General features: G+C 38.0%; 1 protein-coding gene across 4 annotated transcripts in view; it reads left to right on the forward strand.

The window, feature by feature from the left end:
* LOC109922116 (cat eye syndrome critical region protein 2-like) overlaps positions 1-13850 on the forward strand; it is a 69071-nt gene that overhangs the window by 40632 nt on the left and 14589 nt on the right. For 2 of the 4 annotated variants that reach the window (XM_048607139.1, XM_048607142.1), the window contains 8 exons: positions 496-646; positions 3750-3882; positions 4718-4758; positions 5795-5886; positions 6990-7116; positions 8274-8623; positions 10371-10496; positions 11993-12653. In XM_048607139.1, coding sequence (XP_048463096.1) covers positions 496-646; positions 3750-3882; positions 4718-4758; positions 5795-5886; positions 6990-7116; positions 8274-8623; positions 10371-10496; positions 11993-12653 — 1681 coding nt within the window. The remainder of the gene's footprint in view (positions 1-495; positions 647-3749; positions 3883-4717; positions 4759-5794; positions 5887-6989; positions 7117-8273; positions 8624-10370; positions 10497-11992; positions 12654-13850) is intronic. The other 2 variants (XM_048607140.1, XM_048607141.1) reach the window with 2 other exon arrangements.

Raw genomic sequence — 13850 nt, forward strand, 5'->3', positions numbered from 1 at the left:
TGGATCCGGAGGTTGGTGGGGTGGTACGTGAGGACGAGGGGGATTCTGTTTTGGTTGTTATTGCGGGGCGGGGGTGTGAGGGATTCTGTTGACTCAGCCACCACCAGAGTTTGTGCTTGTATCCTTTCCCAAAGAGCTTGATTGAATTCAGGAGCTTTCATTCAGCACTCTTTCTGCTCTCTTCTTAACCGTTCAGAGTTTTGTGACATGTACCTCCCTGAAAGATACGTTACGGATAGGGCTGTCAGGCTTGTGCTGGTGCAAGTGTCATGTTAGCAGTATCAAAATATTCTGAATGTTGTGCATTGGAACCATAAGCAGGAGAGACAACACATAAAGTACACTCTCACCTCAGAAAATCAAACAGCGAATTAAAATTGTGAGAGCTGCAAGTTAGTTGTATTGTTTATAACGTAATGGTGTAATTTAATAGAGGGTTTTCTAACTAAGTCTGATATTGTATGATTTTTGACCAAAGTCACTTTGAACTACTAGACGTCTTCTGTTTTGAAGCAGAGGCAAACCCTATTCGGTCAACTGGGTGAAAAGGGTGTGAAAGATGGATTTTACCTTGCAGCACAGAGGCTGTATACACCACAAGAAATTAAGCGTATTGAGGAAGAAGGAAAAATTCTTGCCCGACAAGGTAAGCGTTAAGACCTAAATAATTTCTATGTGGTAATTTTGTTTTGATTAAGTATGATAGGTAAATCATTTAGAATGCTCCTTTTATAGGTCAAAGTGGGTATATTTCCTCCATCCAGAATTTAAGACCTTTTATTTGAAAGGTAACTATGTGCACTATGCTCCAATGTGCAACTTATTGACACACTTGAAAAATGTACTCTTAGCATTATTTTCAAGCCACCTTTTTCAATTTAATAGAAGACAAATGAGTAAATTCACACTAATAAACACATTCCTAAAAAGACATTCAGCCAGTTTACACCATGTTCAGACGATTCTTCTGACATTTTCTTCAATCTCCTAAGCTCCAGTGAAAAATTCCCAGCCTATCCAGTCTGTCCTTATAACTCAAGCCTTGCATTCCTGGTAACATCCTCGTAAATTTCTTCTGAACCTTCTCCAGCTTAATAATATCCTTCCTATAGCAGGGTGACCAGAACTACACACAGTACACCAGAAGAGGTCTCACCAATGTCCTGTACGACCTCAATATGATGTCCCAACTCTATATTCAAAGGTGTGAGCAGTGAAGGCAAGCGTTCTAAATGCCTTCTTAATCACCCTATCTGTATATGAGGCAAACTTCAAAGAATTATGTACCTGATCCCTTAAGGGTCTCTTTTGTACAACAAAAGTTTGGGATGGGGATGAAGGGGGGGTGTGCAATGAAACAACTGTTGTTTTGCTCTGCTTGTGCCAGGTCACTGGGAGGTTTTTCTAGTAATGACTGGCAGAGAGTGGTTACTTGTAGTGGTGTCTGCTGGCAGCACATTGCCTACGAGACAACAAAAGGTACAGACCAGTGAAAACCATGGCAATGACATTATAACACACTTTGCAATTATTTTGTCAGCAACATTTGAATGAAATAAGTCTGTCAAATGAGGAATGCAGTACAGCAACTTGCACAGTTAATGTTAAATTGTTGTATTCTAAATAATTGACATGACTGAGTCACCAATGTAACAAAGTTATCTCAAAGATATTCAGTTTCAAAATATTCACTAATCTCCTCCTCATACGCCATGTTGGCTCCCTCAAGGTATTTTTACCTGAAAGGTAAAGCAAAATAAACCATCTAAGAAATATCTTCTGGGAAGAAAGAACAACATTTTGTAAAATATTAGATGAATACTGTAACATATTTAAGATGTAAAGCCCTCTCAGTGTTTGTAAAGTGTGTGATATTTTAACCTCTTGATCAACAACTCTGGTGAAGATAAAAAAACTTGCGATATCTATGTTAAAGGTGCTTTATAAATGCAGGTTGTTGAAGATTGAACTAAGCATACTGATTTGTTTGCAAGTATGCGAATGGTATTATGTGCAAGGTAGTTAATTTAGACCTTTATTTGTATTTCTATTGGGAAGCTTCATGTTTCTCTCTCAGATAAATTCCCTCAAACTTTTTCTTTATTTGTTCATGTGATGTGGACACTGCTGGCCAAACCAGCATCAATTGCCAATGACAAGATAGTAGTGAATTGCTGCCTTGAGCTGTAACGGTCAGTGTACCCTCTAACTTTCTTCCTGGTTGACCAGCCCTCTGAGGTCTGTATACGGCGGCAACTGCTGGAACAAGAAGTCATGGCTGCACTTGGTGTGCTGGCATCAATCGCCATGCACAGAACCTTGAAGCAGCTGTGTACTTAGAGGAGATGTCGATTGCAATCCTTGGGTGGGGTTGTATTTGCACCGTGGTGCTCTTGGAAAGGGTGTTACGGGATTATGACCCATAGACAGTGAAGAAGTGGTTGAACTATAATTCAGGATGGTGTGCAACATGGGTGGAATCTCCCAGGTGATGGTGTTCCCATGCATGTGCTGCCGTTGTTCTTCTAGCCAGTGGAAGATGTAGATTTTTTAAGTACTGCTAAAGTACTTTACACTACTGCAACTACTTGTCAGTGGAAGGAGTGGGTGTTAAAGATGGATGCCAATTAAGTGGATTATGCCAAGCTTCCTGAGTTGTTAACACTGCACCCATCTAGATGCGTGAATAAAAGTACCACCCTACTGTATTTCATTTCTAATGTGTGCCTTGTTGATGCTGGAGAGGCAGAAGTGAGATACTAACTGCAGAATTTCCAGTCTCTGACCTGCTGTTGTTGACACAATACTCATTTGGCAGGTCCAATTTACAGTCTGGTTAATGGTAAGCCCCCAGAGTGTTGATAATGAAGGATTCAGTAATTGCCATGCCATTGAATGTTGAAATCAGAGATGGTTAGTTGGAGATGTTTGTTGCCTGGCATTATGTAGAGTGAATGTTAGGTTCCACTTGTCAGCTCTGGCATGCACATTGCCCAGGTTTTGCTGCATATTATGTGGTTGTGAGCTGCTTTAGAATCTGAGGAATGCCGAATGATAGTGAACCTTATACAACCTTCACTTGAGTTGTAGTAGGGGCAAATTAGGCATGTGGAAGCATTTAGCCATATAAATAATACTGTAGTTACCTCTTTTTCGCTTGCTTTCATTAGTGAAAGTGCTGCACAGTGCCAGTTCCTGTCCCCTCGGATGGAGAACATCAGATGCTCAGTTTCTTGCCGTTGAAACTTGATTTGCACCTTTTGATGACACTGTCATTCCATTTAATTGTCTGTTTCCAACTTGCAATGTTATGGCAAAAGTGCAATGGTAGTTTTCCTACTTCCTGAGCCAAGAAGCCACGGTTCAAGTCCCACCTTCTCCAGAGGTATGTAATAACATCCCTGAGCAGGTTGATTAGAAAATATTCAAAATCTGGAATATAAAACTAGTGACTGTGATCATGAAAACTATCAATTTATTGTAAGAGCCTGTCTGGTTCACTAATGTCTTTTGGAGAAAAAAACTGGTCTGGCCTATATGTGACTCCAGACCTACAGCAATGTAGTTGAATCTTCACTGCAATCTGAAACAGCAGGCAAGCCAGTCAGCTCAAGAACAATGAGAGGCGAGCAACAAATGCCTCACTTGCAATACCTCTTGAAAACTTGTTCAAAAAAGTTGTTGCAAAGCATTGAAATAGAAGTTTTCATTAGTAGGTTTACTTTGTTTCTGTCCTTCCCTGAAAACAGAACGGGCAAGACGTCGTCAATTACGAGAAGAGAGACAAATGTCCTATGTAAAAAGTACCCTGAAGAGAAAGTGTAATCCTAAAGCACCTTCTCCAGCTAAACATGAGGAACCTATTAAGAAAAGACCTGAAGTGTAAGAAGTTTTCAGTTGTGTTGTGTTGTGTTGTGTTGTGTAGCTGACAATTGTATATCTGATGTGTTTGCATTTTAATTTAGTTACATTCTAACTGTTGATCTTTTAATTTAGTCTCACTGTAATTATTTAGACTTTAATTTAGTATCATTCCAATTACCTGCTTTCCTTTGAGTTTTTTGTTTTCTCCAAAAACTCCATGGTGAGTTGTTGGATGGATTCAATGTTTTTGTGATACTGGCAGATTTTGACCATGAAGAGACTTGGTTCTGTCCCTGCACTGTGCCGAATTACCTGATCTCAGCCAGCACCCATCAGTAACGGGAAGGAAAAATTAGCTGGGGATCCTGCTCTCGCTTGTTCTCCCACCAGTGGTCAAGGAGAGGATTTCATTTTGTTATGCTTGGTTTGAGTAGATTACCAGCATAAATTTACCGACTGCAATATGGAAATAGCCACCTTGTTGGAACATCATGGCAAGCTGGTAATAACTGCAGGTAGATACCCTAATTGCAGTTGCCATGTTCAAGAAAGTAGTGAAATAAATTGAAAGAAACATGAAAATGAGTAGGATATAAACAAATCCTCATGATTCTCTCACATGGTGAGCCCCTGAACTAAGTCTGTATGAGATGTTCCCTGACAAAGAGGGAAAACTCCCATAGACTCCTAGTTGCAAAGCAATTATCTATCGTACAATCACCTACCTTCGCTTGGAAAGTTTAGCAAAGGGGAGGAGAAATCTGTAAATTTGTCCTTTTGGTAAATGTGGGAATTTTCATAATACCAGAACTTTTCTCTTTGTTTACATTAATATAATTTTGTTTAATTTCAGGCATTATACAGACGATGAAGAGTATGTTTCAATGTACAAAGGTTTGTATATTTTTCAACAGTATGTTTTTATGACATTTGTCAAATCATAACATTTGCCCAACTGTTCTTCTCTCTCTTTAGGCTCTATCCTATCGTTTACCCCCTACCCCAACCCCTCCCTATTTTCTGCATACAAACTATATTTTTTCAGCTACCATCAGTTCTGAGGAAGGGTCACCAGACCCGAAACGTGTTAACTCTGATTTTTTCTTCACAGATGCTGCCAGACCTGCTGAGCTGTTCCAGAAACTTCTGTTTTTGTTCCTGATTTACAGCATCGGCAGTTCTTTTGGTTTTTATTTAGTATGTTTTTCGACACTGATATTTCTATGGTATCTGTGGGCATCGTAACGTTTGTCCAAGTTTCTACTGTGACCGGATTTTACTCTATGTACTTAAACAACTCGTATCTCTATGTTGTGAAAAAGATGTACTAATAATTGCAGAGGCTTCCATTTTAAGTAAGACCTTGTTTGAATCCTAACTGTGTTAAGACTTTCTTCAGAAGCAATAGATACATTTAAGGGGAAACCAGACAAGCTCATTAGAGGGATAGGAATGGGAGGTGGATATACATGGAAGTCACTATAATCCCAAAGGAGTGCAAGCTGTATTGGAGACAGACATCTAGTGGTGAGTTTAACCTGAGCTTTACCAAACTTCAGGCAACGAATAAGGTTGAGAAGGCAGGGCCTTGATGGTGGCTTCAACCAAAGCAGGAATTGAACCCGTACACTTGGCACCACTCTACATTGAAAAGTAGTCATCCAGCCAACTGAGCTAACCAACCTCAGTGAGAGGATATGCCGATGGGGTTAGATAAACATGGATGGGAGGAGACTGGCATGGAGCATGGGCATAAACATGGATCAGTTGAATGACTGACCTGTTTTTGTGATGTACATTCTATACAATGTTCATGCTTGTGTACTTTTTAATGGATATGCAGCTACTTTCTGTGGTCTTGGTACAGTGCTGTTAGTTGTACTTTCATGTATAAGCTTTAATCAGTGGACATTTTTGTTGTTTTTGACAGTGTTAGATACTGTAAAAGGTCACAAGGATTCATGGCCCTTTAATGAACCAGTGGATGAATCCTATGCACCTGGTTACCACAAAATCATTGAGGTATGTCAGAGTAAAAGATTTTTTTTTAATTATTAATTGTTATCTTAATTGTTTCCTGTTTTCCTGCATCAGGGCAGCCATGTGAATTTTACTGAAGATTATGACTTAAAGAGAAATTTAAAGTTTAAAACTGATGTTATTTAAAGTGATTCTGATTGCCTCAAATATGTTTGGTAGCATTTGGGATAAAAGGAACGTTAAAAAGTGTGAATGATTTAATTGGATGCTAGAGGTTATTAATCTTTGAAATTATTTTGATTCTGTCAATTTTAGCAACTAAAATCTGCTGTGAATTTATTTTGAGGTCCAGTTTCAAATAATTTTTTTTTTAATATAAATCTTCCTTGGTTACAAAATGTAAAAGAATAGAATGTAGTGTTCTGCTAGATTCACAAAATTTATTACACCAGGGAGGTGACATTCAATACAGTGTATGTTTGTTTAAAAAGTGACAGAACTTAGATTGGAATGATTGGATAACTTAGAAAAGACTAATTAAATGAGAGCTTTTTCTTGGTGTCAATTTGGGAGTGTTTGTAGAGATAAAATCATAAGCTGCTGAAAACTATCTAAATAAGGTGTTGTCAATGTGTACAGCAAAATCATGGTAATGTTATAGAGACTGGTTGCCCCTTATCCATACTTAAATATGCTTTACTTCAAGTATTGGGCCTACATTATATTTCTAGGCAATAATAAATGCTCTTAAATCTGTTTGAATAGTTAACGATACAGCATTAGTAGGTTAATAATTTGTTTCAAAAACTGAAGTATATATTCAGCTAGAATATGGTATGATTCCCCTGTTCCCCTGACTTGAACGATTTTTCATGAAAAAGCAGCGATATCTCCTGTCTCCCTTCAACAACCAATGCCTAAAGATATGCTGATTAATTTTAATTGATAGTCATTGCTTAACCAATGCAAGTTAATGAACATATCACTCTGTTTAATGGAAATATGGTGACAAGTAATAGTTGACTAAATTTTGCCTGTTAGAAGTATAATATTTTTCTTATCTCTGACAGATCTCTAGTGCCATGATTCTCATTGTCATTGCAGCGGTAATGCTTATTTCTATTTATTCATTCTCCTATTTATAGGAACCAATGGATCTCTCAACTATTGAAAATAAGCTAAGCAAAAAGAAGTACAGCAGTAAATGGGCATTTGAATCAGATTTTAGGCTTATGTTTGACAACTGTGAACAGTACAATGGGAAAGGAAATGGTTAGTTTGATACCTGATCATATAAAATGATTGCTTTAAATTCCTAACTAACCTGAGACAGTACCTCTTCCTACTTTGATTTCCTTTATACCAAGTGGTTGGTGGTGTAATGCTTTGCAACAGTGCATGTTTAATCTTGATGCTCAGTCTGATTTAGCCACATGTGAAGGAAAAGGTCAGTGACATACTTCCTTGAGCCCCTGAATAGACATGGCTTAGACCATAAGACTTAGAAGCAGAAATTAGGTTATTCGGCCCATCGTTCAATCGTGACTGATTAAGTTTCTCAACCCCATTCTCCCACCTTCTCCCCATAACCTTTGATCCCCTTAAAAGTCAAGAACCTGTCTATCTCTGTCTTAAATATACTCAATGACCTGGCTTCCACAGCCTTCTGTGGCAATGAATCCATAGATTCAGTCTGGCTGAAGAAGTTTCTCCTTGCTCCGTTTTAAAGGATCTTCCCTTTACTGTAAGGCTGTGCCCTTGGGTCCTAGTCTCTCCTGCTAATGGAAACATCTTCTTAATGCCCACTGTATCCAGGCTTTTCAGTATTCTGTAAGTTTCAATTAAATACCCCCTCATCCTTCTAAACTCCGAAGGATGAGTATAAACCCAGAGTCCTCAAACATTCCTCATGTGTTAAGCCTTTCGTTCCTGGGATCATTCTTGTGAACATCCTCTGGACTCACTTTTCCTCTGGATCAAGTTGTGATAACATCTTCATTTCACTCTAAGACAGACATACTATAATTGTTACAGTTATGAACTTTAAAATATGTTAAACAGAATGGGACATGAGAATGTATTGGTTTTGAATTTGCCTGAGGCACAATATATTGCAAACATTAAAAGACTCTAAGTATATTAAGATTAATTTTTGACATGGTATATTGAACAAACTGTTCCAGGTTATTATGTATAAACAGATTTCTACTTCAGGCTTAAGCATATTAGTTCATTCTACACCCTTTTAAGTTTTTATTTGATATAAGACATTGGGTTCTGTTAGAGAAATTTAAGGTTTTGGAGTAGATCCGTAAGATCTGTTAGAGAAATTTTACTATTTTAGTTTTATTTTCAAGATCTTGATTTTAGATAACTCATTTACAATTTTTAATTTAATTTAATCTTTCCTACCAAACTGACATATTTAGAGTATACCCAAATGGCGCGAGCTGTAGAAAGGTGCTTCAACAAAGCAATGGCCAAGTACTTTCCGAAGGATGAAGTGGATAGTGATGATGATTTCCAAGCTAAAATGATGTGGGAGAAGAAAGACAAGCACAAAAGCAAGCTTAATCACTTGGCTAATGATGAAACTGAGATACTCACTGAAACAACTGATCATGTCTGTGGAACACACAAAGTCAATGGTTTTGTAAACAGTCGTCCAACCACCAATGTTCCACACATCATTGCTGATTCCAGCAAGAAGGAAGGTGCTGACCAGCAGCTTTGCAACAAGCTACCTTTGCCAAGTCAAATGCAAATTATGGAAGAAAAGGCAAGAAAATTTTCTAGTTTTCAATACTGTTGAATTTTACTTCCTTCATCCCACCTATGTTTGTCCCTGAGCTGTCTCATTCAGTGAGGTTAGACACCAGTTCATATGTTAACCAATGACACAATCTGTTGTTGACTCTAGATACTTTCTGAAGCTTGCTTTGAAGGGAGGGAGGGTGGAGCATGGGTACAAATGAAGAAAAAGCCTGATCAATCCCACCTAAGGCAGCTAAGATGATATTGTGGCCTTGTCAGCTTTTCCTACATCCCAGTAACAAAATACTTACAGTAAAGGATTCTTGTTTTCCCCTCCTTTATTTTGCCGTTTCTTCCATCCAGCTCAAGTGCTAATTTAAGAGGCGGTAATTTTAGCTTTCCTGCTAGAAACTGATCAGGCCCAACACTATGGAAATTAAATTAGAAGTTGTAGGATTTCATAAAATCTTAGAATCCTGCAGCACAGAAGGAAACCATTTGTTCTGTCGTGCTTGTGCCTACCTTTTGAAAGTACTATTAATTTAGTCCCACTCCTTAGTAGTTTTCCCCATACCTCATGCTGAGTTCTCTTTTAGTATATATCTAGTTGTCCTTTGAAAGTGTCTAATTCCACAACTCTTTCAGGCATTGCTTTTCATATCTGAGCACCTGTGGTTTGATTGAACTGAACACTAGTACACAATTTGGTTTGTACCCCTTCCTGACACCAAGCAAATCCTAATGATTTTTGACGTCCAGATCACAAATTTACTATAATAATGACAATAGTATTGTCTGCATTTTCTGTAATTTTCTTTGTTGAAACTGACAACTTTGGGACTTCTTATGAGAACAGAGAGAAGTTGTTGAGAGTAATTCTCCGTCAGAGTATGTGCTTTTATAGATCTCCATACTGCAATCGATGAGAAACCCTGAATTAAACATTTTGCACTTTTATGTAATTGGTTTATATTCAGTTACTGAGTGCATAGATTCTTGCACTGCTTAATGATTATCCTTCCTGACTGCGCCTCCCCACCCACACGTATACACCCCACACCCCATCCACCATCACGGACCCAGTGCCTAGTTTCAGGTTAAACTTGGTCTTTCAAACGAAATGAACAAAGCGAGATAACAAGGTGTAGAGCTGGATGAACACAGCAGGCGTAGCAGCATCAGAGGAGTAGGAAGGCTGACGTTTCGGGCCTGGACCCTTCAGAAATTCTTCAGAAAATGAACAAAGCATCAGCTGATCATAGCATAGATGTTGCTATTGGCTCACAATACTCCGTTTGTTTTTTGTTTCATGTATTCCAGACTGCAGTATCAAAACAAAAATTTCAATTGCTGCAGAAGACGTTGTGAACTGCCATAAGCTAGAGCAAACAAATGATTGTGTCAACCAAGATTTATGTAGAAAATCTTTCCATTTACTGGGAATGATAATTTTAATATTAAAAAAAGTTAGGATAGTTTGAAATGGGAAGTGGGTGATGCCATTGATCAGATTAGCATTAAATATGACAATTAACTCCCTCAGGTCCAACGCAATATAAAGAAACTGCCTTTTTGGTACAAAGGTTAAGCTTGTGAGTTAAATTGTGCTGACATCTCCAAGTATAACGTAGAGGCACACTTCAGAACATTGCCAAATGACTGAATAAAGCCTTGCTAAGGGATGCAGGTTTTTGTGTGCTTTAGCTTTTGATCACTTGTGCTGATTTCATTCTACCTTTAACTACTAAATCTCACTTCTTTTCAACATGTAGAAAAATTCAGCCAGCAGCCCACACCCATGTTCTGAAGTCATTCATCAGTCTCCGATTCCTAGGGTACCAGAACGGATTGTTATGGAGCCAATACGGAAACGGTTTCAGCAGCAATATCGGATGCAGGTATTTTGAGCCGTATCAATATCACCAACATAACTTCTTATCCACAGTTTTTTTTTATAATGTATTTAGTTTTGAGAAGTAACATATTTTTGTTTGAAATACTTTATATGTTTTAAGTCCAGTAAAAACTCAGTGTGCCACCAAGCTGCTTTTGTTGCTATTTTTTTTGCATACTGTTGCTATCCTGCTTATATTGTTGTAACTAAATGGCAATATTATAATGTATTTTTTACATTTACCACTAAAATGTATTAAAATAAAATAGCTGGCAAGTAGTATACTGCTGTAGAGTACATGAATATTTGATTGGGTAACCATGTGTTTTCCAGTGTTTAACCTTGGGGATTTGTTTTTAATTTATTCCTGTCTGATTTAGATGAAGCCTCTTCTTTCTGTTTAGTTCTTGGAATTTGGAAAATTTCAACCAGCTTTCCCTGTGCTAAAATTCATCACTATTTGACGATCTTACTTGGAAGGTTGTGTTGCAAGCTGCTATGATAAATAAAAAGATTTGTACCATCATAGGGGAGTTGATATTAAGACATCTTTTTGAATCATCTGTTTCTGCTATAACTGACCTAGGAGATGTAGAATGTTTAATTCCTGGCAGCTGATAGAGCTTACTTTCATGATAAGAATTTGAATTTGCCAGCAAGCGAGCTCTATTTACTTTAGTTGTGAAGATTCAGGAAGATGAAAATTAAGTAAAGATTGATTTAATATTGGGTCTTGATATAAGTGAGGGTTAGGTCTGTTGCTGTGTCTCACTGAACTTCTGTTTCAAAGTGAGCTCCATCTATCATCTTCTGAGTAAAGATCCTTGAGAGGGTGCCTACCCCTATCTGTTCTTGTTTACTGCAGAATGTTTACTGCATAGGAGGTGGCAATTGACTCATCACGTGCCATTTCTCCGATTTGAGTATCATCCCCAGTTTTTTCCCAGTTACTCTTTCAGATAATAATCCAGTTCCTCCTCAAATATCTGATTGAACCACACTCTGTGACTGTATATTCCAAATCCCAACCACTTGATATATGAAAAAATGTCTTCCTTGTGACTGTTTCTTTTGCCAGTTACACTAAATTTGTGTCTTTTGTTCTTGATTATTCCTGCAATGGGTGCAGTTTTTCCCAATCTACTCTTTCCAGACCCTTCATGTGTACACCTCTTCTGGAAGTAAATCAGTTGCAGCCTCTCCCATTATAGCTTTGTAATTGAAGTTCCTCATCTCTGGAAGTATTTGGATGAATTTTCATGCATTCTGTCTCATGTTTTCATATCTAATGCGTGGTGCCCAGTACTGGACAAATACTCTGAGGCCAAACAGGTATTCTGCATAAGTTTAATGCAACCTCCTTGCTTTAGTACTTTATTCCACTTTTTTTAAAGCCTAGGATATTGTATGTTTTATTGATCATGCAGTCAGCCTATCCTGACAATGCAAATAAATCCACGAAACAGCCTTTGAACTAGTGTTTATTCTTTCTTTCCTTAGCAACAAATGTTGATGAATGGGCCAATAACACCTGCTTCAGTTGGACCTAGTTCTACAAAATTACAAACAGTTGGCCTTTCATCTGATGGTCATGGGGATGCACCACTTCACACTGGTATGCCTGCTGACCCTGTTGGTGTCCAAGCACCAAAACATTCCCCTGTGTGTAAACCAAATAGATCTGCAAATCTGGGCCTTCAACAGACTCGGACAGAAACACTCAGTTCCCACGCAGCCACTGCTGTCCCAATGACGCATGGAAACAGAGAAGCAACTGTACAGCCACATGTGTCAAGTGGTGATTGTCATGTGGCAGATATAAATCAGACTAAAGCAGCAGAATCGCCTGGATACTTGAACCATTCCAGTCACCATCCTCAAGACAGACTTCCAGAAGGGCAGCCTAATCCCATGACACATCGGGCAGTGTCAATGGAGAATGCAAGTCCTGTTGTGCAGACTCATCTGACAGCAACAAGTAATTCAATAAGTAAAGCTAGAAGTCCTGTTAAAAATGAAACTTTACCCAACGCATGTGGAATTTCTGTGCAAGACAATGAACTGCATCTAAGTCAGCCTAATGTGCAAACTTCAGATTTTAATCTGGATAAATCTCCAAGCAGTCCACTCGATCAAACCCCTCAAAGAGCACCTGTTAAAGGTAACTGATTTGAATGCCATAAACTGTTACATTAATTGAATTTTATAACTAAACACTTTCTGATTTTTTAGTTTTTAATTCTTCGTGAAAATGTACAGTTGTTTTGACCAGTTGATATTTTTAGATGTGTGCTGCATCTCAAACTACAAAATCATACAGTGAAATGTTAAAATGTTGAAGTCAGAGACAAGGAAGACTGGCTTTGGTCACATTCTGCTTAATTTCCCGGTCTGAACTTTGTTAAATCGGAAAGATACAAGGATGCAGCAATTCCGGAGAAGGAATAAATTGCGAGATTCTTATGCCTTTTTGCCACCGCTCATGGCTAAAATCAGCTGCATGATTTATCATAGTTTTTTTTAATGGAAGAACACAGAGTAGAAAGGGCTTCTAATTTTCTTGTTCAGACTTCAGAGACAGAAGAGTTCAATCTAGCAGGCATTGTAAATTTAGCGTTACTTTAGCGCTAACTATATGTTTGACAGTTGCAGTACCTAATGGATATTTCCTTTTTTTTTTTGAAGCCTGCACACTTTCCTTAAAAATAGAACTTTGGAATTAAAAAGATTGTCAGCTGTAGCATCCAAAAATGGTTCTAGTCACTCTTAAATACACCAATTGTGAAAATTCATCAGAAAGGTTCTTTCATTGTTTACTATTGGTTTGAAGATAGTGTTAGATTATCACAAATTAGGTGTATAGTGTTGCAAAGAATAGTCATAAGTCTAAGGATTGGAGGCATTTCAGAAATAAGCAAAAGGCTACCAAAAAGTTGACAAGGGAAAATATAGAGCATGACAGTAAACTAATCAAGGATATAATAAACAAAACTTTTACTGCATGTAAAAAGGAGAGTAGCTAAAGTAAGCATTGTTCACTCAGGCAGAGACAGAAGAAATTATTATAGAGAGGCCATTAGTAAATGGCAAGGGCATGAACAATTATGTTAAGGTTAGAAATCTGAAATACAGATAGGGTGCTGGAAGCAGATTCAGTAATAACTTGGCATTGGATAAATGCTTAAAGGGGAGAAAATTTACAGGGTTGTAGGAAAGAGCAGGGGAGTGGAACTTAGAGCAGCTCTTTCAAAGTGCTAGCAGTGACATGATGAGCTTCCTCTATGAGGTTCTATGTAAGTAGGTACACCAGGTGGTATTTCAAGCATTGGATATGTTTTTGAACCTTATCAATGACATT

This window comes from Rhincodon typus, chromosome 17 (genome assembly GCF_021869965.1).
Source record: "Rhincodon typus isolate 14 chromosome 17, sRhiTyp1.1, whole genome shotgun sequence".
Lineage (NCBI taxonomy): Eukaryota > Metazoa > Chordata > Chondrichthyes > Orectolobiformes > Rhincodontidae > Rhincodon > Rhincodon typus.